Source organism: Numida meleagris, chromosome 3, assembly GCF_002078875.1.
Source record: "Numida meleagris isolate 19003 breed g44 Domestic line chromosome 3, NumMel1.0, whole genome shotgun sequence".
Classification (NCBI taxonomy): Eukaryota; Metazoa; Chordata; class Aves; order Galliformes; family Numididae; genus Numida; species Numida meleagris.
The window spans coordinates 75,990,200-76,015,062 of record NC_034411.1 but is presented as its reverse complement, the minus strand read 5'-3'; the positions used below and the strand labels follow the sequence as shown (position 1 = coordinate 76,015,062).

The window sequence follows — 24,863 nt, the reverse complement described above, 5'->3', positions numbered from 1 at the left end:
AATGAAACCAGTGACAGAGGAGAAAACATTAATTTTCATCCCATAAATTGCTAAGTGCAGTTTCTTCATTAGATCAATAGTTTTATGAACCTTACTGTTTTTATTTTCACATGGTTGGATTTTGTGATGTATCAGCCTAAAACTCATCTCATTTCTTAAAGCCTGATGGTCCCAATCTCTCCTCACCTTCTGTTCTTTCAGTTTCATTGCCTTTACCCCAACTTTACCTTCAATGTAGTCACTCGAATTTACAGCAGACAGAGAAGAAGCCCATCTCTCAAAGGATGCAAGAATTGATTTCTTTGTGGATGGCTAGGTTGTGATCAAAGTTTCCTAGAAATCTCACTAACATCAGACTTGATCAGCAGGCAGTATTCACCGCTTGACATCTTCCAACAAAAGCATCCTTGTAAAAAAAGAATCTCCATGAAATAAAAGCCAGTGCTCTTGGATGTCTCATTAGGATAATCTGATTTGTAATTTGGATAATTTATCAGTATTAGAGACCACAATTGCAGCAGCTACAACCTGTAAATTTAAGGCTTCATCAGAACATCAGTTTTGTTGACATTCTTCTCAAGCTACAATGAGTGTCAGTATACTAGGAATGTTTCAGGAAATCACCTAAGAGCTCATGAAGATTAATGAAAATTACCAATACTAAACAGAAGATGCAAACATATATTTCAAACTACTTTGTGAGGAATGTCAGTCTTGGAAAAGAAAAAAGCCGCCTTACATCAAGAGACAGACAGTAAGCTAATCTGAACATAAGGAGAGACGTACAAGTACAAACTAAAAAATTGCAGCATGTTGATCTCAGACATAGTCTAATTTCTCTTTTTTAATTCCAGAGTGAAAAAGTCCCTAGAGCAGAACAGATATGCATGAAAGATGATACACAGAATTGCCAGCAGGGTTTTTTCTACATGTTGCCAAATGTACGTTACACAAAATTGTCGTTAAGAGTTAGATTATTACATTTTACAAGGCTACAAATCTCCTTGAATTAAATATTCATGAGTCTTGCTTAGAATACCGAATCTTGCAGTATTTTAAAAGAAACAGAAACTTGCCTTCTAAACTACGTATTCTAATACATAAATTATAAAATGATGAGTTTTAATTATATTGAATTCATCATTATGTATCTAGATTAAAGTAGCAAAAAACGTATTTTACATCCTTAGTTTCACAAGGAAATGTTTACAATTTTCTCAAGATCAAAAGAGTAAATCCAGCCAGTGGAACGCAGCATGTACTCCGCAGTCCTTTGGCTTTCCTAGTAGCAAGCTGGAATGCTTGGAGTTGAAAAACAGCAAAAAAAGTACACACTAAAAAAAAACAGCACGCATATTCTCTTTCAAGCAGTCTGCTACAAGACTAACACAATTAAAAACTGCATTTTGAGGAGAATAATTTGGATAATGAGAAGGGAAAACTCCTCCTATAGGGGGGAAAAAAGAACACACTATAGGAGAAAATGGAAGGGGCCTGCCCATTCTTGGCGAGAAATTAATCCTCGCAGTTCTGACTGAGGAACAAGAAAATTAGTGGCTCTGGGAAACTGCCAAGAATTTGTACAGCAGAGCAATTTTCTGAGCACTGCAAGTAGAAGAAGAAGAAGTGTAGGCTGTATTAAAATAAGCTACTCAGAGAACTCCATTAGTTGCTGTCCACAGAGGGGAGTATTCTCACATTAAAAGTAGTGGTTCTGATACTGATTGTTCATCTTGCCCCATAACCAGTTTGAAAATGCAACAAAACAACAGTTTTGGCCACATAAGATTTTTCACCCCTTTACTATTGAGCATGACCACACAAATGTTGGTTGGACACATAACACAAGTTCTGCTTTGAAGAGTGGGATTGAGCAACTGCAAAGAACCTTGTCCAGCTTCTCTGCTGCTGGCAGGCATCTTCCATTCTGTCACTGGCAGAACAGTTTCATATAGTCCTCAGTGTCAGTCACTTTTTCCCCTCTCCTATATGCTTCCTCTCCCTTAATTATACCACATGTCAAACTGTTCATGTAGCTATGCTCTGAGCAGGCAAACAGCTGAAGTTGCAAAGAATTAGAGGAAGAGGTAAATGACAATGATTGGCAAACCACAATAATAACAAGTTTAGCAGTTTTAACATTGCTACCAATAGTAATGGGGAACAGAAGGAGAGACTCAGCACAGCTATTTTATAAGCAGAAGTATAATGCATTTAAAAGATAGAATTGTGTTTCTTAAGCAAGCAAACTGTTCTTCATAGGGTCAATTCACCTATACCCATCAAGTGAAGACTGAAATGTTCAGTGAGTGGTTGCTGAGCATCTCTAGCAGAAGCAGACAAACTGGAACAGCTTTACAAGCAGCTTTCTTCTTATCCAATAAACCTCTAAGAGGTTTTTCAGCTTGCTTATTTTCCCATATATCCTTTTTGCTACTGTCTTAAATAAAAGACTGAGTCCTCCAGAATCTGTAGAACATAAAGCTGAGTAGCTCTGTCACAGCTGAGAAAGATGTAGAAAACATCATCGTTGGTTCAAGTAGGAATCGATGACAACATTTGGAACATATTTTACAAACTCTGTCACCCTCAAGATCAATCAAGTTTAACATTAGGGAGTACCTGTCACCAATATCTTTCCAATGCAAATGCTAGCAAAATGCAAAGGGATGATAATGAGCATGCTTGTATGAACTCTGAGCCAGTAAGCTGGATTTCTGTGAGAAAGCGTCACATTTGTGAAATAACTTTAATAGAATCCTTCAAAAACATTCTTCTAATAGAGTGAGAGAGGAAAGGTACAGAGATGGCAGCAAAGTGAACAAATCTACCTGTCACCAATTCAGCAGGCATTCAATAAGGGATAACATACATCGAGCCATACATTTCTGTTGACACCGGGAACAGTGCCTGCTCATTTTATGAGCTGTCTCACAAAAGTCATTTCTGTTGTATACAGAACTATATTCCTACTCAACAGTAGGAGCATATGACTTTTATAGACCAGAAGAATTCAGAAGAAAACTTATTTCCTTGACATGAAATAAGTCATTCCTTATGACATTCCTTAATTCCATAAGACATTCCTTATTCCAATGTCATTCCTTGACATGAAATAAGTTTAAAGTCTGGACAAAGAACTTGAACTTTATAGTTAGCAGATGTGGAATCAGAGGTAATCATAGAATCATAGAGTGGACTGGATTGAAAAGGACCTCAAAGATCATCGAGTTTCAACCCCCCTGCTGAGTGCAGGATCACCAACCAGTAGACCAGGCTGCCCAGCCACGTCCAGCCTGGCCTTAAATGGCTCCAGGAATGGGGCAACCACAACCCCCCTGGACAACCTGTTCCAGTGTGTCACCACCCTCTGAGTGAAAAACTTCCTCCTAATATCTAACCTACATCTTCCCTGTCTCAGTTTAAAACCATTCCCCCTTTGTCCTATCGCTATCCACCCTCATGAACAATCATTCCCCCTCCTGTTTATACGCTCCCTTCAAGTATTGGAAGGCCACAATGAGGTTTCCCTGGAGCCTTCTCTCCTCCAAGCTAAACAAGCCCAGTTCCCTCAACCTAATGGTAATGGTAATGGTTTTGCCAAGAAAGATCCAGAGTTTCCACTCAAGTGGAAACCAAAGACATCATGGCTTTAACAAACAAAACAACAAACCTATCGCAATGACTGATAAAAGCCAAGGGAGGATATTAGGTGAAGTACCAACCCCCATTTACCAAAATACTAATGGAGGTGGACCAACTTTGTAGTTGTGTTAGACAGATGATTCCTAGATGTTTATGCTGGTTAGATTATTTAGCCCTCGGCTGCATCTGTCTTTGTGCTTCCAAAATGTGAAACAGGGAAAATGTCTGAAAAGAATTGAGTTTCACAGGGATATCGGCTCAGGTGTTGACACTAATTTATAACTGTTGCAAACAGTCATATTACTGAATAATCCGCTCTAAGAAGGTATCACAAAGGACTCAAGTTTTAGACTCACTTGTAACTGGAAAAAAAATAATTAAAAAGATTTCTAGGATGCTAGAAACTGATTAGGAACAGAAGAGTGGTATACAGAGGGAAAAACAGTCAGCAGTTCATTAGGAACAGAAGACAAGTAATTTTGCATTAGAGATGGCTACTGAATACTGAATAGACCATTGTTTAACTCTCTGCATCCCTCCTCCTCAGCACCCTTTGTACAATAGAGTATAGGACATGAAGCAGCATTCAGAAACCAATACCACTGCCTAGCTCCCCATATTCAAGCACCTCCAGATTATACTCACCTGTAATTAGTGCAATCTTGTAATTCTATGTATGAGACCGCAGTCAGAAATTTTCAATAGAGAAGAAGCGTAAAAGCTGCTGGCAGATTATTGCCCTAATTACTGTTCTGGGGAAAAGCAGTAAGGAAAGCATCTCCCTTATGTATAGCTACCAAATATTTCACATCTTAAAATCACTTTTTCTTCACCCTAAGGAAAAGAAAAAATGGCTTTTGCAATTCACTCCTCAGCCAATAACTGATTCTTAAACAGTAAACTACGTCACAACTTAATTTAAAATTTCACTGCTCTTCAAAACTCCACTTCAGTACAAGGTAGATCTCACAGTATAATGCCATTAGCTACACAGAAAGATTTTTTCTGAAAATGAGTAATACTCCTCTTTACTTCTTTACTAGCTGTGGATTTTCTTTTAAATTAATCAAAATGTACATAAACAGAGCACTTCATTCCAGCTCAGTTTTAAACTGGATTATTTAAATATTTAAACTAGTCGAAAATATTAAAAACAAACAAACAAGCAACTTGCCTGCTGGATGCTAAAAGTTTAATAACTATTTTCCTCCTATTTTTTTTTCTAATCAGTCCAGTCACCATCGGTATGGTGAGTTATAAGGAAGTTAGTTCATTTAGTTCGCTAGTATGTTTGCAGTGACACTGAAGATCTCTGCAAATAATGGAGTAATCTACCAAACCTGACAGAGGACAAAACCATATTTCTTTTGAAGGCCTAGCAAAACATGCAAGCAAATGTCATGGAAACAGAAGCTCTCTCCATGGTAACATCATCCCTGGTACAGCAGCTAACCATTCTCATTTCTAGCATGCTCCAAGATACGGTACTAGCTTAGTTCCAGTTTTCATTTTAGTGGATTTCTGTAACATTCCATATACCCAGTAGCTGTAAAATATTAATAAAAACAGTATTAGTTCCTAAGCATGTATCATTAAAGCCAAAGCAGAATATAAAGGCAAACTGATTAACTGCATTAAAACAAGTTTCAGTAATGGTCTTTGTGAAAAACAAGAGACTGATGACAACATAAAGAACAGTTATATTACAGCTGTTTCCCATTACACTATCTGACTCACACAACAATCATCAGATATGCAAATATCTTTCATGAATCGCACAGAAGGAACCATAGTATAGAAGGGCACAATTCATAACTGCAGCTAAACAATCCATGTTACCTGCCTTTATACAGAAGTTCCAATTTTTACCAACCAACTTCAGCAACCAAAATTCTCAAAACTTGCTGAAGACTCTTAGGAGCATGGCAGCTGCTCTCCACAGAGATGGACTAGCTTCATGTGCAGCAAGCAGAGCCACACAAATTATTTCCAATGAATAATTTATTTGACAAATTAGGTCCACTTCATGAAGCATCTGTAAGCAGCTCATGACTGACAAAACCTACTATCCAAATTTATTCTGTGACAATGCTTGCCAAGCATACTTTCCAACCTGACCAACACTGAAAGTTTCACTTCTCCTGATTGTTACTAGATAGAAGTCAGATGACATTACATGCCCATACATTGAAGAAACTGAAATGGGTCAGCTGTAGAAGCATGTGAAATACACTTCCCAAAACATTTTTTAAGTAAAATACTAGGTCTTGCGTAAACATTTACACTGCATTTTCTATGCTTACTCTATGTTGCAGAAGTCTTAAAATGTGAACAAATATTCATCAAAATAGTCTACCTGGTTTTTCTGGTTCATATGCAAATTATGAGAAGTGCAGTCATGTTCATTTCAGGTTCAAATATTTTAATGGAAGGTAAAGTTTAAATCAAAATCTCTAACAATAAGGAAAGCATCATGACTGTATTAAGTTTCTGAAAATATGAAAACAATGTAACGACATCTCTCATCTGAAAAATTACATAGAAAATGATTAGCTTGCAGGTAATTCAGCTGCTAAGACTATTGCACAGGAACACATTGCCTAAAAAACTAGCAAAAATTGACATCTGCCACTTCTCTCCAAATAAACGTTCTATCCCTCCCCCTCTTTGCTTATTACAAAATGCAGACAAATCTTTAAAAAATACTTAGAAATGTTGAGCTTTACATTTTATATATCAAGACACAAAAGGAACAACCCTGAGACTCTTGTATGTAGTAAATCTTTCTCACCTATTCTGAGCTCATCCTATGACCACTGGATCCTGTTAATTCACACTTAAACAATGAAGATTTCCAAAACTACTTCGGATTATCTTTTATTCTCCTGTTGTTTTATTTCTTCATTGCTAGCAGAAGAAGCCATGTTTTCACTTAATAATGGCAACATCAATTTACAGTCTGACAAATCCCTAAGATGCATATTTTAATTGCTCTCACAAGTTAATAGTTCTCTCTAGAGAATCCCGTTTTGCATAAAATACATGTTTTGCTTCAGTGGTTGGATCTTCTTGGGATTTCCAGTGATCACTGTTTGGAAACAAACTAACTACTGTTTGTCCATTCAAACTTGTCAAAACTTTCAAATAGCATCTTGCAAGAGTACTAATTGCTTCTTTTAATGGGCAATTCAAAGTACACAGAATATCTGCATTTCTGAAGTCCAGGATAATTCCAGCTAAGACTTTCACTTTTACCCTTTCAGAATGAATCAGCAGATAGATCCCAGCTGTACACACTCCTCTGTCTTGGTGGAAAGCTTCTACAGTAACATGGAGAGGAAGATAATTTCATTTCAGAAACATAACTGCTAGAATTAAGAGAAAATAAGACTTTATGTTTATCTGCAATAATTATGGAAGTAGTGTTCACTGTCTTTGTATACCTGACTTCTAGAGTTATGGCATGAAGCCCAGCAGTGCCCTTCCAGCTCTATACTTAAAAGAGTATAACCTTCATGATACAATCACATCTAAATTACTCAGTGGAAGACTGAATGGAATTTTCTTAAAAAACAACTGACAGCTTTCATATTAAGCTCAAGAATTGTACTTTTAAATGTTCCATTTTAATGAACCTTTTTATTATTTTGGAAATGTAAAAGATTAAAAGAATTGATAAATGAAATTACAATGGAAATTAAAATTACTAGAAGCCGAAATGAGATCAAATTATCACAACACTATTCTGTTGTACCTCCTCAATACAGAATAGAACTCAGCATTCATCTCTGAGCCTTGCAGAGAATTCTGTAAGCTGTGAGAAGCATAGCATCTTTTGCACAGTACGTAATCTAAATACATTATCAAATACATACAGCTACATTTCAAGATTTGTCTGATGATACATGTTAGAAACTAAAAGATGTATTTCCATAACTGCAAAAATTCAGTTGCTCATTTTGGATATTGATCCTCCACTTTCAAATTTACTATTTATATGAACAGAGAGAGTAAGCATTTCAAATTACGAATGAGAGCAATGCAAAATATACCATTCAACTTTTGAAAGACTGCATCTTACTTTAAGCACTTTGACCATCCAGATACCAAAATGCAAGTGTCACTATTTCTCTGAAAACAACCCTGCTTGCCCAAATCTCAGGTTTATAGATAGTCTTCCAGATTTATTAGGATATTGCCCATTCTGAAAACTGCAGGATGGAGATCTACCTAAATATTCTGCCTTAGCCTGATACAAACCGCTCTTTTTACTTCACTGCTATGCCCCGATTAAGATAAAATAAGAACATTTTATTAATGATCTTCATCAAAACGTAAGAAGCCTGTTGGCTGTCTTGTTCTAGCATGTACAGGAGAAAGTCATGGGAGAAAACAACTGCAACAAAGTAGTTCTTCCAGATATTTTTCCTAAAATCTTTTCAGTTGGAGTAAAAGAGGTAAGATGAATTGTACATGAGGTATTCTATTTGTTGATAGCTATTCAAAGATATGAAGAAGAGACTGTTGCTAAAATATTTTCAACTGTGCATTCCAGTTTGCAAGTCACTACTATATCAACTTCTCAGTAGTGATAAGATTCTGTAAGATTCTGGATGAGTAGGAGCACTGCCATGGAGACAACCGATCACTTCATTCATGGCTGCCTCTGTCAAGGATCAAGAGTTGAACTGGCTTCTAAGATGATTTAATAAAGAATTCTCACTAATTCAAAGCAGATTATTTCCTAGACTTCCCTGTCCAGTCATAAAATTGGGTTTTGTTTTTCAAAGCTGATCCATCACACAGAAGTAAACATAATTTGTGTAATACAGGTTAATTCTCTTAAAAGCAGGTATGTTTTGTAAAGGGTAAACAATTGCTTTGGTATTCTCACCTGAGCATCTTGTTTTATAATACATATGCCCAACATTTATTTCTTGTAGCTAGAACATGTGCACCCTGACACAGCAGGGAGTGTGACAGCAAGTACACTCAACAAGCTCCTTGGAAGGACTTGGAGACAAAGCTATACAAAAATATTTGAAAGCTGTTGCAAATGATTCTGCTTATCCTAACAAAATATATCTTTCTCAACATCTAGCATCATCGAGAAAAAGCATATTTAAGACAATCTCTCAAGTGATAAATACAGCCATCGTTATATTTATGGCATTTTGACAACCCTGAGGATGACAGTACACATCACATAAAATATAAGAAATACATCTTTCCTGGCTAATGCCATTATCAGGCACAGTGGTTAAACTGCACAACAGAATTTCAAGAACCTGTTTAGATAGCTCCTAAAAATGTGATTAATCACTTGGGAAATCACAGAACATCAGGTGCCATAGGTCTTAAGCAAACAAATGAGATAACATATCAATTAGAACTAACACTTTCCCTAGGTAATCAGACTTAAGTCACTGACATCTACTCAGACATAAAAAAAAGGAAGTCAAATTAAAAGATTTTGGCAAATAGCATATACATTTGCATCTCTACATATACCAGCGATCCAATAGAAGAAATTTAAGCACAGAAAACTTTGCTACGTCATTTTCTTACTATATTCAGAACTACAAATGACTCAGCTTCTCCCTCTCTCTGGACATGTTTTGACAAGTGCGGATGCTACGAGTTTGTATCAATAGGAAATTATCAAATATCTTGAGGAGTCAATTACCTCTGGAAATCATGAAAGTTTACTGTGTTTGAAAATTATAGCACTTTTATCTAGGATTCTAACAATTCAATTAAATGAGGCTTAATTAGTTTAACTAGATGCTACTAATTGCTGTTTAAGTTGCATTTCCATCTCTACTTTCTTAATTTTCTAGTTTTTATAATTTTCTAGTTTTTTAGTTTTCAAAAAAAGGTATAAAACAAATCACCCCAAGATAGCACAGCAGAATTGAATTGATATAAAAATATTTCTTGTATAGTCACAGAAAAAAAGCTCAAAGAAATACAGTGTATTGCCAATACATTTTAGTACATTCATAAAGCATATGATAGGATGGTATATTTGAGATATAACTAGCAATTTAAGAGACAAACTGCCATGAACATTGCCATGGAAATTGAGTATAACAACTATTCATAGGCAGGAAAGAGTTGTAAAGCTCAGTGGCATTTCAGGAGATTGACAGCAAATTCTCTGTGAAAGGAAAACCTCCAGCAGAACAAAAAGCGCACGCTGACATGACAACAGCAACCACTGACTAGTAACAGACGCAGTCATGAACATTCCTCTTACAGAGGAAATCACATTTAGTAATGAGATATTCTAAAGATACATGGAAGTTTTTAGAAGTATGGTCCAACACAAAGACTGATCAAAATTATTCTCGCCTGATATCTCTTCCTTTATGCTGCAAACTCTACGAAAATAAAAATCAGGCAATCTTAGGAGCTACATTAAGGAATTATTACAAAATTAGAAAGCTAAATCCAGAAACTTGTATATTTGTTAGAAGCAAAAACATATGTTATGATTGTTCCTAAGTCTTGATATACCAGCATTGGTACACCAAGACTACATGCGGGTCTATCTGAAGCCATTGCTTGCTACTGCAGTAGAAATACTTAACAACAACTGATGCCCTGTCACTTGCAGACATGACGTTCAATTTTCAAATATAGGTCAACAACTGACATGGTGTACATTTAAAAATTTGCAGAGGATCCAACAAAGCATATATCGTGGAAGGAAAGGCTTACCAGTTATATAGGATTATTTAGGATAAACTGGCATTGCTTATTGAAACAAAACATGACCTTTAAGAGGTATTTCATTTGGTGGTGTCTTTTGCAGATAGCTCATTTAATGTTAGCTTCAGAGATGTCTAGGTAACTTTTATAAGGACAGAAAAGAATAACAGCTACTATACAATCATAATAGGACAAACCATTAACAGAGAACCAAGCATTTCACACCGTATTAAAAGACGTATTAAAAGACGTATTAAAAACTCATGCAATGTTAGCCAGTAATAAAAATCTGTTCATTATTCTCCTTTCATTTTAAAGGCTAAGCTTTTTGTTAGCTTTCAGTATTGAGAGTTATGAGTTAAATAATTCAGCCATTCTTTAAAATAATCTTTATCTTAAAACAGAGTCCAGCAGCTTTCCTTCTTCCTTCTCTGGAGTCGCCCTGAACCCACACAATTGGACTTCATCTGTCATCCAAAATAAGAGCACAGAGAAGTATCAAACAGAAATCAGTATGAGCCAAAACAATCAGTGAGCTCAGGAGGCAAAAAGATGAAAAAGACAGTAAGTTCTGATGCGAGCTTTCCACAATTCCTGAGCTTCTTTAGGCCTTCCTAATTGATGGCCTCCTAGCCTTCTTTTAGGCTGCTGAAGTAATAAAACAACTCCTACATCCTCTTCCCAAGCAAGGTAAAGTAATAGTTCTAGCCAGCAAAAAAATCAGTTATTAAGAGATTGCTAGCAGCAAAAATTAGATAGTTGCAGGCAGATACCTGGGTGAAAGTATGATTTATAAGGCAGATAACAGAAGTAATTTCACTGATGAGTGGGCAAATGTCAGAGCTGATTCTGCCATCAAAAGATAAGAGGCAATTTTTGAGATTTCCAATAAAACCACACAGGTTGGCAAACTGCAAGCTTTCTAAAACACGCTTGCGGTCTTGATTGCTGTTTTGAAGCAACCTTTCAGAAATAATGGTTGGAAGTTTCCAATCTTATTCACAAATTCTGAATTGTTCTATAAGTTGTTTGGTTTTTGCTTGCAAACTAATCTGCTCATTGTCCAAAGCACAATCATGGGGCAACATACCTGTCCATGAAGTTTCCTGCTGGCCTGTTTCACTCCTCCTAATTAGCACTTAGCTTCGGTCCCTGCTCTGCCAACCTGTTACATGTAGAGGGATCAGAAAGCTGATCAAATGGAATGGAGTTGACTTAACCATACAGGAGTTATATCAGGAGCATCTTAAATGGATAGAAAATGATGCAGGGAAAAGGAGTATTATGAAGTAATGACATGAAAGGGAAACCAAAAGATATGTGAGAAACAGGCTACTGGATAAAGATGCATGGAAAGGAAACAGAGGAAAGGAAGAAGAGTACAAAGGGAAGAAGAGAAACAATAGTAAGAAAACATAGTCTTATATTTGTCTTTCAACATGGAGTTGTTAGAGAATGGTTGGTACGACAGGGGTATGCGGGGTTTACTGTGATGCACACATCACATCAAATCACCTATAAAGCATTCTTAAATTAAATCTGTGAAAGCTGGGAAGAAGATAGGAGGCCTCCAGTCACTGCCTTTTAAATGTCATTGTGAAGCTAAAGCCCTTCTCATACCCTGGGTAATACACAACATAAAGAACAACTCAGGTGGTGAATTAACTAGGAGAAATACTGCACTGCTAGTATGATCACGCAAAACAAACTAAACTGCACAGACAGAAAATGGCCTCTTTACTCCTTAATGCTTTTTCTACCATCACCAGTCTCAACTCAAAACAAATTTCTGCCTCAGAACAAGAAACTCACTATTCATAATGAGTTTACACAGAAAAGACTAACAAAAGAAAACAAATTATATTATACCTAACTGAAACCATAAATTTGGTAGTAAAACCTTTTCACAAATCCCCTTTCAAAGCAAGATGATTTCTCAAAACTGAACTAATTCACAAGCACTTTGATGACAAATCTTTTCAAAGCCAGAGTTCTTAGAGGCTGCAGAAATCACTCCTATTCAGAAATCATTTCAGGTATTTGATTTTTATCATAAGACGTAATTAAACCAAAAAGTAACAAAATATTTTTCTCCATCTGTTTCTACTCCCAGTACCAGTGTTGCCTATGCTAGTGGGGAATATATCCATATTCTGTGGTCTGGAAACCACCATCTAAGACCAGAGACGAAAAGAAGCTTCTCTGACTAAACATCAAAAAGACATTCAAGCAAACAACAAATAAGATCCACATTCTTTGTATTAAATAGTAAGTTAATTTCTGTACTCTCATTTAATTACTAAAGGTATGGAAAGTGTTCTTCCCCTCAGTTTTTCATGTCTGTAAATGGCCATCTTCCACTGTGCTCTTGTGATTCATGTCGACTTTTGCATTCTTCTTCCTCAAAATGCAGTGAGCCTTCAGGAGCTTTCAAGAAGACATTCCCTAAAATTCTCTGTCTTCCTGTGGATATGCCATGGTCTCTTCACTCAAGAGAAAATGTTTTTTATGCAGGTCTCTAAGCCACACCATGACTGAAATTCAGGCCTCTACCTCATTCAACAATAGGCTTCTTTCTCTGAAAAGTGATAACACATCACACAACTGCAACTATAATACAAAAACAAAAATCATTTCAATTATTAATATCAAGGGATCGTTTATGCATTATTATATTGTTGCCCTTGTGTTGCTGCCTATTGCATTTCCTATCACATAGAATCATAGAATCACCAAGGTAGGAAAAGACATCCAAGATCATCCAGTCCAACCTTCCACCTGTCACCCGTATTTCCCACTAAACCATGTTCCTCAGTACACCATCTAAATGTTTCTTGAACACCTCCAGGGACAGTGACTGCACCACCTTCCTGGGCACCACCTGAGCACTCTTTCAGAGAAGTTTTTCCCAATGTCCAACCTGAATCTCCTCTGTTGCAACTCAGGGCCATTCCCTCTAGTCCTATTGCCAGTTACACGGGAGAAGAGGCAGACTCCCAGCTCAATACAACCTCCCTTCAGGTAGTTATAGAGAGCGATAAGGTCTCCCCTGAGCCTTCTCTTCTCCAGACTGAACAATCCCAGCTCCCATTAAAAATAAAATAAAAAAACAGTATCAGCTATCAGCTTCAACCTTTCCAATTAATCAGTTTTAACACTTACAACAGGTGTACAATAATTTCTTTTATACTGAATATATTATTTGTATTTTCTCAGCTACAGAAACCAGTGAGAAAACCGTGCATTGCTTCATCTAGGAAAACCACTTTAATAACAGATGCAATGAACTTACATTTCATAAAACCTGAAATAATGCTGAAATTTGAACATTATATTGGACTAAGATACAATCCATATTTTAAAGATGAAAAACCTTTACAAGCATTTATGCAAGAAAACTTGTTTTATTGGGTTATAAATGTCCCAGTATGCTAAATCAGAAAACAAGTTCTAGAAACACAAAACATATAAGATATTACTTTACCACAGCAGCAAGGATGAAAAACACACATTCTTCAGTAATTTCATTTCAAGTAGAAAATATCATTTCAAATTTAACTACGGTAAATCTCCATAGCTTAACCTCTAATACTCAGAAAACTGTTTCTGAGAAGCCTTTGCAATTGCTTTAGGTTTTAACAGTATTCTAAGACATCATCAGGATTTCCTATGGAAGTATGAATTTTCTTTATTCTACTAGCTCTGCTTTGAATTTGAAATAGCTTTATACAAAAAGAAAAAAAAGTTTGTGGTCTAGTTATCATTTGTTTTGTGGTTAGTTGACGTAGAACTTGCAATAAAGAGTTTAATCTTATTTCCAGATGAGAACGTCATCACCCTTGCTGAGATCAGCAATAGGTGAAGGGTGTCAGAAAAAAGTTTTATCTGGAAAACTAAATAGAAGTATTTTCTGTTAGTAATATTAAGGGTAGAGTTATTTGTCATATTGCCAAGAGTCAAAATCCATTCCTTGTTTTGCAAGCTAAGAAAAGAAGTCAACATGAACAATGTTACAGACACAATCTATACCAACAAAGTACACACTGCAGAGTGACACTGTACCCAGATCAACAGTGGCAGGAGTAGGTTGGAAGAGCTACTGAATTCCTTTAAAGCCAGTTTTCCTGCTTGAGAACTACCTATTTACCTTGTTGTTTCTGGATGCCCATAGTACTTTTGATGACTTCCCCCACTACAGTTACACATCTTTATACTGTTCAACATTTTAGTAAAAGATTTAATGTGTGAAACATCCTTAAGAAAAATAATGCAAGAGCTCAAATCAATGGGTCACGCAGTCAGAAAAAAATCCGTCTTCATTTAGTAGTATATCACACACATAACAGCCACACATACTACAATTTGAATTGCAATTAGGTGAACTTAAGGATTCGAAGGAACTGGAAAAATTAGAACCAACTTCGAAAAGTTGTCCTGACCAAAATAAAGATTAGGCAGTAGATGGGAGGATGAAAGGGGAGGGAGGGTGAGAGTTTCCTTTGGGGTAGAGGGGAGAAAAATCAGCTACTTACTCCTGTAGGCTGAAATATCAATCCATCCACTTCATGGCTAACTTCTCTAGCAAAGCTTCCTTCCAGGAGCTACAGAACAGAAGAAAAAAATTTTGTTTTTCAATTTTCCAGAGAGAAACATGTCACAATATCCCACATGAAAGTAAATTATTTCGGGGCATTTTCCAAAGTTCTTGTTTGGCAGAGTGCTCAACTGTAGCATAACCCACTAGCACAACGACACTACTGCAAAACCACCATCTGAATTAATGTGGATCTCCCATGTTCCATTTCACATTCTGAAAGATTCTGAATTCTGTATGGAGGTGACTACATCCCTCGAGATGCATTTACCATAGGAAAAGAAACACCTGCCTATGCAAACTAATGAAACCAGCTAGCCAAGGGTTAGGAAAACAGATCATACACATCCATGTTAGATTATGACATGCCTAAGGAAAAGTAACTAGTGATTGCTACAATCGATAGGTAATAGCAAAAATAAGGATAACTGCCAAAATGCAGTTATTATTTTATGTTTTATAGAATCATAGAATCATAGAATTAGCTAGGTTGGAAAAGACCTACAAGATCACCTAGTCCAACCATCCACCTACCACTAACAACCCCACTAAACTATGTCTCCCAACGCTATATCTAAACGTTTCTTGAACACCTCCAGGGACGGTGACTCAACCACCTCCCTGGGCAGCCCGTTCCAGCACCTGACCACTCTTTCAGTAAAGTAGAATTTCCTAACATCCAGCCTAAATCTCCCCTGGCGCAACTTGAAGCCATTCCCCCTTGTCCTGTCACTAGTTACAGGAGAGAAGAGGCTGACCCCCAGCTCACTACAACCTCCCTTCAGGTAGTTATAGAGAGCGATGAGGTCTCCCCTGAGCCTTCTCTTCTCCAGACTGAACAATCCCAGCTCCCTCAGCCACTCCTCATAAGGCCTGTGCTTCAGACCCCTCACCAGCTTCGTCACCCTCCTCTGTACACGCTCCTGGGCCTCAATGTCTTTTTTGCAGTGAGGGGCCCAAAACTGGACACAGTACTTGAGGTGGGGCCTCACAAGGGCTGAGTACAGAGGGAGAATTATTAATAATTAATAATTAGTAATAATTAATAATTTATTGTTCAGATGAAGAATTTGTCTAACTTCCAGGTGCTTTTAGTAACGATTAATAAACCCTGACATGTACACTACCACACTATCAAGAAACATAGCAAATACGGACATCTGACTATCACAAGCAGTTTTAAAAGCAGCGTTTCAGCCTAGATTGTTAGCTTTGTACCATTGCCTTTGTACAGTCAAAGAGCCACTGACTGAATTATTCAAATTAAGTAACAACCTCTGCCCTCAGTAAAGGACAAAAACATGAAAAGAGTCAAGAAATAGCATTTGTGTCTTACTGTGGGTTGCAAAAGTCAATGCAGTGCAGTTAAACACTTAACAAATCAAAAGCTTAATGGTCATATATACTCTTTAAATGTTTAAAGTAATAATATAACAAGTTACTTCATCTAAAACCTGAAGCTATTTGTACAGAATAATTGATCTGTTTGTTATAAAAACTGTTTACTTTTTTCTTCATCGGCAGTTACTGGCATACTTGTGCTTGTAACTGCATCAACAAGTACAGCCTTCACCATGGAACTTTCAGATACAGTGTAACTGAAAAACACTCTTGATGAGAGTACTCCTAAGTGATAAAGTACTTAAAAATATCTGCTCTGAGTTAAGAAGTCTTCCGAAGAAACAATGGTTCTCAGCAGATAGAGCAGATACTTGGAATCTGTAGTTGCAGCACATCTCAATCCATAATCATCTGAAATCTACAACTGAAGCTCACAATTGAATAAATTATCAGGCGTCTATACAAAACAACAAAGTATTCAAGTCTTTCATAAACTCATTGTTAATCTTTGCTTCGGCACGATACATTGGAAAATATTTAAACAACTACTCCTGAGAAATGTTAAAAACCACAATTTAAAAAAATTCTAAACCAGCCAAGTCTTCTGGGGATAACTTTCAATGTTACTGAGTGTTACAGTGCAGTTCCAAAATTGACCGGCCCATAGGAAGTCTGTAATAGGAATATACTTGACATTTAAAAAAACATATGGTAAAGATTTCATTAAATTCAGGCACCAAAAAACCCCTCTCCAAATAATTAAATAAAAACCAACACTGAAAATAAAATCCAAATTTAAAATTAGCTACTGCTATACCTTATTAGCTACATTTCTACCCAGCTTATGAAAAGACATAAACCAAAGCAGCAAAGAAAACCCCTTCATCTCTGATTTTGCTTATAATTTCTTAAAGGAACTATAGTTTGAGGACATGGTTACTTCGGTGTTGGAGCTTACAAAAAAATACCATTTAGTCTTTCCCAAAATACAACTGTAGAACACAGAAATACTTTAAACACTTTTTCATTTGAAGTTTGCAGCAATCTAAGGTATAGAATTACTATAATGAACTGTTTTATCTGTAGCTCTCTACACTCTGGACTAACAGAAGTTCTAGAAAATTACATTAGTAGCACTACTACAAATTCATAAAAGGGGGAAAAAGTGTGATTCTAAAAAAAAAAAAAACACCTGTATTTAACATTTCAGAATTACACTCCAGTATACCTTTTTATTCCACTCCAACAGAATTACAGAACACAAGGGATTCCTTTTTATCAACTTGACATCCAGTTTCAAGTTTCCTAGAAAACTGAACTCATTCTCCTCATTTTGGAGTTCCGCAGTTATCTTAATAATACATCTTTTCTGAAATGTCAATTAGTCAAAGACAAAAAGGATTATAAAACCAGAATAGATAATTAAAGCTCTTCATGCTCCTGGTTACTTCGGGTCCATTCTCATTAGGTCAATTACAGGTACTTCTATTGCAGGATTCTAGAAACAAATTTTTATTAAAAGGAATTGGGAAGAAGAGAACAGGAATTTTATCTCAGCTTCTTCCCATATACTTTTACTTCAGAATTAAACTTTTTAGAGGTCATCTATGAATAGGAGAACATGTATCTATTGAATATTGCAGAAAGTTTAAAACGACAGGATAATGAGCAGAGAAGGAACGCATGACATATAAGCAAATATTTGACACCAGAAATATAATTGGTATAAGGCTTTCACATTTATGAACTTAAAATGCAGTTATCTCAGTTTATCTTATACAAAATGACGTACAATTTTCCACACATTAAAATTTCTAATTAAAGTTGAACAGAACAGTCTTTAATCGGCACTGTGATAAATGGCACACCTGCCTGACTGGGATTACTGCCAGGGATCAGATAAAATGCAGTGCATCTCAGTGGCATTTTATAAAAGATGGGTAAATGATGCATGCAAGCCAATTCCTCTGGTACGCTATTCCTCATGGCCTTGTGACATGCATTTCCACCTGTGAAACTCTTTGTTCACTTCTTGCAGCTTCCTGCTTTACAGTGAACATGGTAATGAACCATATATTCATCCTACAGTTTATTATTTAAAAATGAATCCAGTTAAAAATAATTGCTATATCTAATGACAGCCATCTAATAAAAAGAATGGTACAACCCCACGAAATGACTGGAGCTTCATGATGAGTAAAAGGATTTCTCTTTGCTCTTTAACCTAAAGGTCAGGAGCAGCTGTACATCATCAAAAGCAGTTGCTAACAATGGGTGATGCTGATTTTGCTAGAACACTGAGCCAGTCAGTAGAATTTCTTGAGTGGATAACCGAAGAATCATGCTTTAGAGATCTCTCTGCACGTAACAATAAAGGAAGCACTCAGCTCCTCCAGCAGGAAGAGGAGAAAAAAAATATGTGTGAATAGATTCCTCATAATCCTGGCATTTTATAATTAATGTTGCTGTAATTCTGAGACAAGCCACATAATTCTTTGGAGTTTCCAGATGTAATTTTATTCATATGCTCAGTAAGTACTGTGCTTTTTCCTTCCCCTACAAAAAAAAACCTCAACACGGCAACTCAACATACCAAGAGTTACGCAGATTCCAAAACATAATACTGTATCCAGGCCTGGGGCCCCCAGTACAGGAAGGATGCAGAGCTGATGGAGTGGGTACAGAGGAGGGCTATGAAGATGATCAGAGGGCTGGAGCACCTCTCCTTTGAAGAAGGGCAGAGGGAGTTGGGCTTGTTTAGCTTGAAGAGAAGGCTCTGGGGAGACCTCGTTGCAGCCTTCCAGTACTTACAGGGAGCTTACAAGCAGAAGTGAAACCAACTTTTTACACGGTCTGGTAGTGATAGAACAAGGGGAAATGGCTTTAAAAGAGGAGAGATTTAGGTTAGATGTCAGGAAGAAATGTTTTACTCAGAGGGTGATGAGGCACTAGCACAGCTGCTCAGAGAGGTTGTGGATGTCCCATCCCTGGAGGCACTCAAGGCCAGGTTGGACGGGGCCCTGGGCAGCCTGAGCTGGTGGGTGGCAGCCCTGCCCATGGCAGGGCAGTTGGAACTAGGTGATCTTTAAGTTCCTCTCCAACCTAACCCATTCCATGATTTTATGATATTAACATTTCTGCTAAGTCGTATCGACTTCCTACAATGCAATCTGCCTCAGGTCCTTGCATACAATTATTATGGATCTACTATGTCACAAAATAGAAATATTAACAATTTCGTCTGGTTTCTGACTCAAAACTGATACACCTTATTCACCTAGTGAAATACTTGGTGATACAGAAAAGAATTGCTTTGGATTTTATAATACAAGACAAATACATGCTGATTCGCATGCTTTTTCAATTTCAGAGCTGCTCTTTGCTTCATTTAGTTTTCAGTCCAGCTACAGCAGTTCAGCACACATCTGCCCTGATGCAGTTTTTCACAGCCACCTTCAAGTTGCTGGTTATCTAGCTGCTCACTCCATTGGGAAGGCTGGGAAAGGGAATGTAACTTATTCCAAAGATTCAGATAAATAAACTATCAATTGAATTGTCAGTTAACTAGAATTTAAGATGCCTTCAAGCATGAGCATCCTGTCATGCCTTGCTTCCCACAGACAACATCTTAACTGAGGCAAGGTTCAGCCCAACTCAAAGGACGATCTCTTCATCTGATTATTACAGACTTCAGTGAGAGACTACAGAATAACTGGCACATCCTGAGAACTGTCAGGTTTTACAGACATGGGTTCATAAATAGTAAATCTCTGTGAAGACGTTGCAGATTTTTTTCAAACATATTATACAGACTTCAGAAAATATCCCATTGTTACTAGCACCTTATCTGAAAGGAAACAACTACCCTGTCTGTTCTCTAGAAGAGATGGACCACTCTGCTTATAAATCTGGATATAACTTCTGGTTTATTTTACATTAGTTTCCATCTGGCTTGCTAGATTCTGTATTTCTCTGATTTATCTACTCCTATTTAAATGGCAATTTTTCTCAGTAGCCCTCAAAAGTATAATCCTAGAGTACTCTTTAATGAGGCTTCAATTTTCCATGCTCAAAATAATAATTACTTAAACGCTGATATTTGACAACTATTTGATGACCCAGAAAGTTCTACATCCAAAAAGGAAAGCACTAATGTTTCCAAATGTATTCATTTAACAACATTTAATAAAACAGATAAACATACGTGAATTAATGAAAGGCGTGTTTGCTACTAAGAATATATATTTTGCTAACTCACAAGATAAATGTTACATCTATTACTATATTACAGCTGAAGAAAGAATCTCTGAATCACAAATTCAGTTAAAGATTCATACAACAAAAAATCAACATTTCTATTGGGTAGCCTTCCCAGACTTAACTGAAAAATAAACCAGAATAAAAATACTGAAGTCTTGCTTCACAAAACAATTTGGCTTAAAAAACAGGATGGAAATCTGAATCTTCCTTGTTTGGAGCAAAAGAGAAACATATCAAGAATAACCTATTGCACATTTCACACTGACTTTGAATGACATCAGAAATTCTATGGAATATGCTATATCACAAATTCAGTTTAAATTAAAATTACAAAAAAAGAGTTTCTCAGATTCATCCCAACAATGACATTTCCAAAATAAATAAATATAACTAAATAATGAGGGAGTCATGATTGAAATTATTTACATTATAAACTCCAGCTTTCTAACATTACATTTTGAAAAGGAAGCCTGCAAAAAATAATTAAATACGCCTATTGATGGGGGTATAACCTTTAAGATAATAGTGAGGCTACCCTGCAATGCTTAGAATTAGAGCTCAAAACGAAGCATTAAGAGAAGCTTTGATTTTGATTCTTTGATAAAGTCAACATCTGCTGGCACCGAAATTTCTACTAATACATAACAAAGCTTTCCAATCAGTCTTTAACGACTCAGAGGTACATACGGCTTTAGGAGTTAAAGGGAGCACATATTTTCTGAAGTAAATAAAACCTCAGGCTATGTATTTCCTTTACTTGGCATACCATTCCCCCCACCTAATTTTAGGATTTCAAGTGAAACAGCTGCCCCAAAGAAATCCAGTGCAAATTAACAGAAAGGAGAGAGGGAAGGCTCAAAGACATACCTCTGGCACTGCCTCCTTCCCTCCCTGTCCCAAAGAAGACATAGTCTATATCACCAGTTTAGGTCAACTATCAGACACCTAAGAGGAGGAGGAGAAACCCTTTCCTCTCATACATATTAATGTGACTCTTCAAGTTATATGCTCAAGTCTCAGGTAATTCTTTGGAAAACTGTCCAGTCCCAAGTTATAGCATGCAGAGATGGAGAGCCACAATTTCTGTTAAGTTGCTCCTACTGACTACTACAACTAAGAAAATTTCTCAGCAATTTTTTTGTTTCAGCTTTCCTTCCTTGTTCTTCTGCAGGTGCTAAGAGAGTGACCGAGTCACCCCTCAGGTGTTTCTTTGTGCAATGAAACCAGCGTCACTTTTCAAACATTTCATAAAAAGGCAGATGCACCTCTCCAAATACCTTCTCCTCTAAACACAGTTACCATTTTTCCCCCCATCAACTTAAACCATTCAGCTACACTACACAGAATATTCTATAAGAGCTGCATTAGCAAGAAAAAAAAATGCAGTCCCTGTTCTCCTATTGGAAGCCTCCTTTCAAGAACATTTCTGAGTACATCAGCACTTGCCAGAGAAAGCATTGCACCAGCTGATGGCTCACTGCATCTGGCTGCTTGACTCTAAGAGGTTCTTCCCAAGCAACTGGGAACGTTCTGAAAACACAGTATACTGATGCAAACATCAGCAGTACCTCGTGTATGATTTCATGCTTTCCTCCAAATTGTGTATGAAAATGTTCAGGAGTGGGTTTTCAATCATGTTAACATGATCCAGTTCATCCTGCATCATTCTCATTACCTAATCAAATTAACTATATGCAACTTAAGGTAAGAACAGTATTCCATTAATTGTGCAGTGATGTATTAATTGAAATGTATTTTTATAGAAGGGTAAAGTCCAATTTCTCAACTATTCATAGAATTTGCTTATCTTAGAAACTTTGAATTTTGATTTTCTGGGAAACGAGAAATAGGAATGCAAGCAAGGAAATGCAGAATTTTAATTAAGAGTACAGTAAAAACACAGTTCATTCTTACACTAGTATTCTAAAAAAATCAAGTTATGAACTATTTACTGGCTCATGCTAATAGACTAAAACATGCATAATGGAAGGGTACAATCCAAAAAATACAAACTACCTGAAATGCTTAAATCCCTACAAAACAATTATCTAAGAAGTTTTATATGCTCTTCAAAAAAACCAAAGAATATTAAAAAGGCAGCAGATATTCTTCATTAAACCAGTGAAACGAGCTACTTTGCCCTAACTGCAAAAGGATCTCAAGAATGAACATTTCAGTTGCTCCTTACTTACTTAAAGGAAATTTCATGCTCTTTGGCCATAAAATCAGCATATTACCCAAATTACATGGAAATCCTTTAAGAAAATTATGCCTAAAGCTCAAATTCTAGTTCTCATGCAGCCATTCCCTTAAGACATTAATTCAAGTTCTAAACAGAGAAAATCTGTATATATATCTATATATTTATATATAGTCTATATAAAAGTGTGTTTAAAGCAATTTATGTTAACCAATAACTCTGTAGTGAACAAGAAGAATAAAAGTAAACTCCAAAGGCTCATCCATTCAAAGAAATCAAACTATTTTGAAGGGTAATCTATGGCAATAGTTGAAACATATTATGATGAAAATTATACCAGATGATTGCAAAGAAACATGGGAATTTTCTCATTTTGTAAGGTTATTAAATACGTACTTTTTATAAAACGCTATTTTTTGGGGGGAGCCTTTCAGTTTGCTAATTTACTAGTAGCTCTGAATCCAATCCTGCTGCAAGATTGAAAAACTAAAAATAACCTCTTTGCCAAGTTAATCATACAGAACATTTTGGCTCAAAAGACATTAAAAACACCTAATTACTGCAATTGATTTGTTCCCTATAAGAATGAACACAGATAATGGGAGCAATGTGAGACTGATGTTCACTAATATGATCAAGAGACTAATTATTATCCATGAATCATTTGTAGCATTCAAAACTTGATTAATGTCAGGTCAAGTTTAACATGTGATAGGTTTTATTAGTAATGCTCGGCTATCCCACAGCTTGTCAGTTTAAGCAAATGCCATCTGTTACATAGAGGAATAGCCAAGAGTCCAAACAAAAGCACAGTGGATACAACTGGTCATTGAAGACATTTTAAGAACTCCCCCTTTATACCCAACCTAAATCTCCCCTCCTTCAACTTAAGACCATTTCGCCTTGTCCTGCCATTATCTGCCCTTTCGAAGAGACTCCCCTCCTGTTTGTAGGCTCCCTTTAGGTACTGGAAGGCTGCAATGAGGTCATCCCACACCTTCTCTTCTCCAGGCTCAACAAGCACTGCTCCCTCAGCCTATCTTTGTAGGGAAGGTGCTCCAGCCCTCTGATCATCTTCATGGCCCTCCTCTGGACTCTCTCCAACAGCTCCCTGTCTTTCTTGTACTGAGGGCCCCAGACCCAGACACAGTACTCCAGCTGGGATCTCACAAGGGCAGAATAGAGAGGGACAATCACCTCCCTCTCCCTGCTGGCCACACCTCTTCTGATGGCGCCCAGGATACCATTTGCTTTCCGAGCTGCAAGAGCACACTGCTGGCTCGTGTTCAGTTTTCCATCCACCAGGACCCCCAGGTCCTTCTCTACAGGGCTACTCTCAAGGATTGCTCCTCCCAGTCTGTATATATGCCTGGGAATCCTCCGGGCCAAGTGCAAAACCTTGCACTTTGCTGTGTTGAACCTCATTAGATTGACCCGGGCTCACCTTTCAAGTCTGTTGATGTCCCTCTGAATGGCATCCCCCCCTTCCATTGTGTCAACTGCACCACTCAGCTTGGTGTCATCAGCAAACTTGCTGAGGGTGCGCTCAATTCCATCATCAATGTCACTGACAAAGACATTAAAGACAGTCCCCTGGGGGACACCAATCGTTAGCAGCCTCCACCTGGACATAGAACCATTGATCACCATCCTTTGTATGCAGCCTTTCAACCAATTCCTTATCCACCAGCTGGTCCACCCATCAAATCTGCATCTCTCCAATTTGGAGATAAGGATGTGGTGGGGACCATGTCAAAGGCCTTGCACAAGTCCAGGTAAATGACACTGGTCACCTTCCCTTTGTCCACCAATGCTGTCACTCCATCATAGAAAGCCACCAGATTGGTTAGGCATGACCTTCCCCTGGTGAAGCCATGCTGACTGTCTCAGATTACACGCTCATTCCTCATGTGATCTAGCATGTCATCCAGGCGGATCTGTTCCATGATCTTACCAGGCACAGTGGTGAGACTCACCAGCCTGTAGTTCCCCAGGTCATCCTTGATCCCTTTCTTATAAATGAGAATGACATGACCCTTTTTCCAGTCACCCAGGACATCACCTGACGGCCACGACTTTTCAAATATGATGGAGAGCAGCTCAGCAACC

General features: G+C 37.2%; 1 protein-coding gene across 1 annotated transcript in view; it reads right to left on the bottom strand.

Moving 5' to 3' along the window:
• Window positions 1-24,863, bottom strand: part of RNGTT (RNA guanylyltransferase and 5'-phosphatase) — a 188,536-nt gene that overhangs the window by 75,971 nt on the left and 87,702 nt on the right. Inside the window, exon 12 of the mRNA XM_021390753.1 lies at window positions 14,892-14,960. Within this exon, the coding sequence (XP_021246428.1) occupies window positions 14,892-14,960 (69 nt within the window). The remainder of the gene's footprint in view (window positions 1-14,891; window positions 14,961-24,863) is intronic.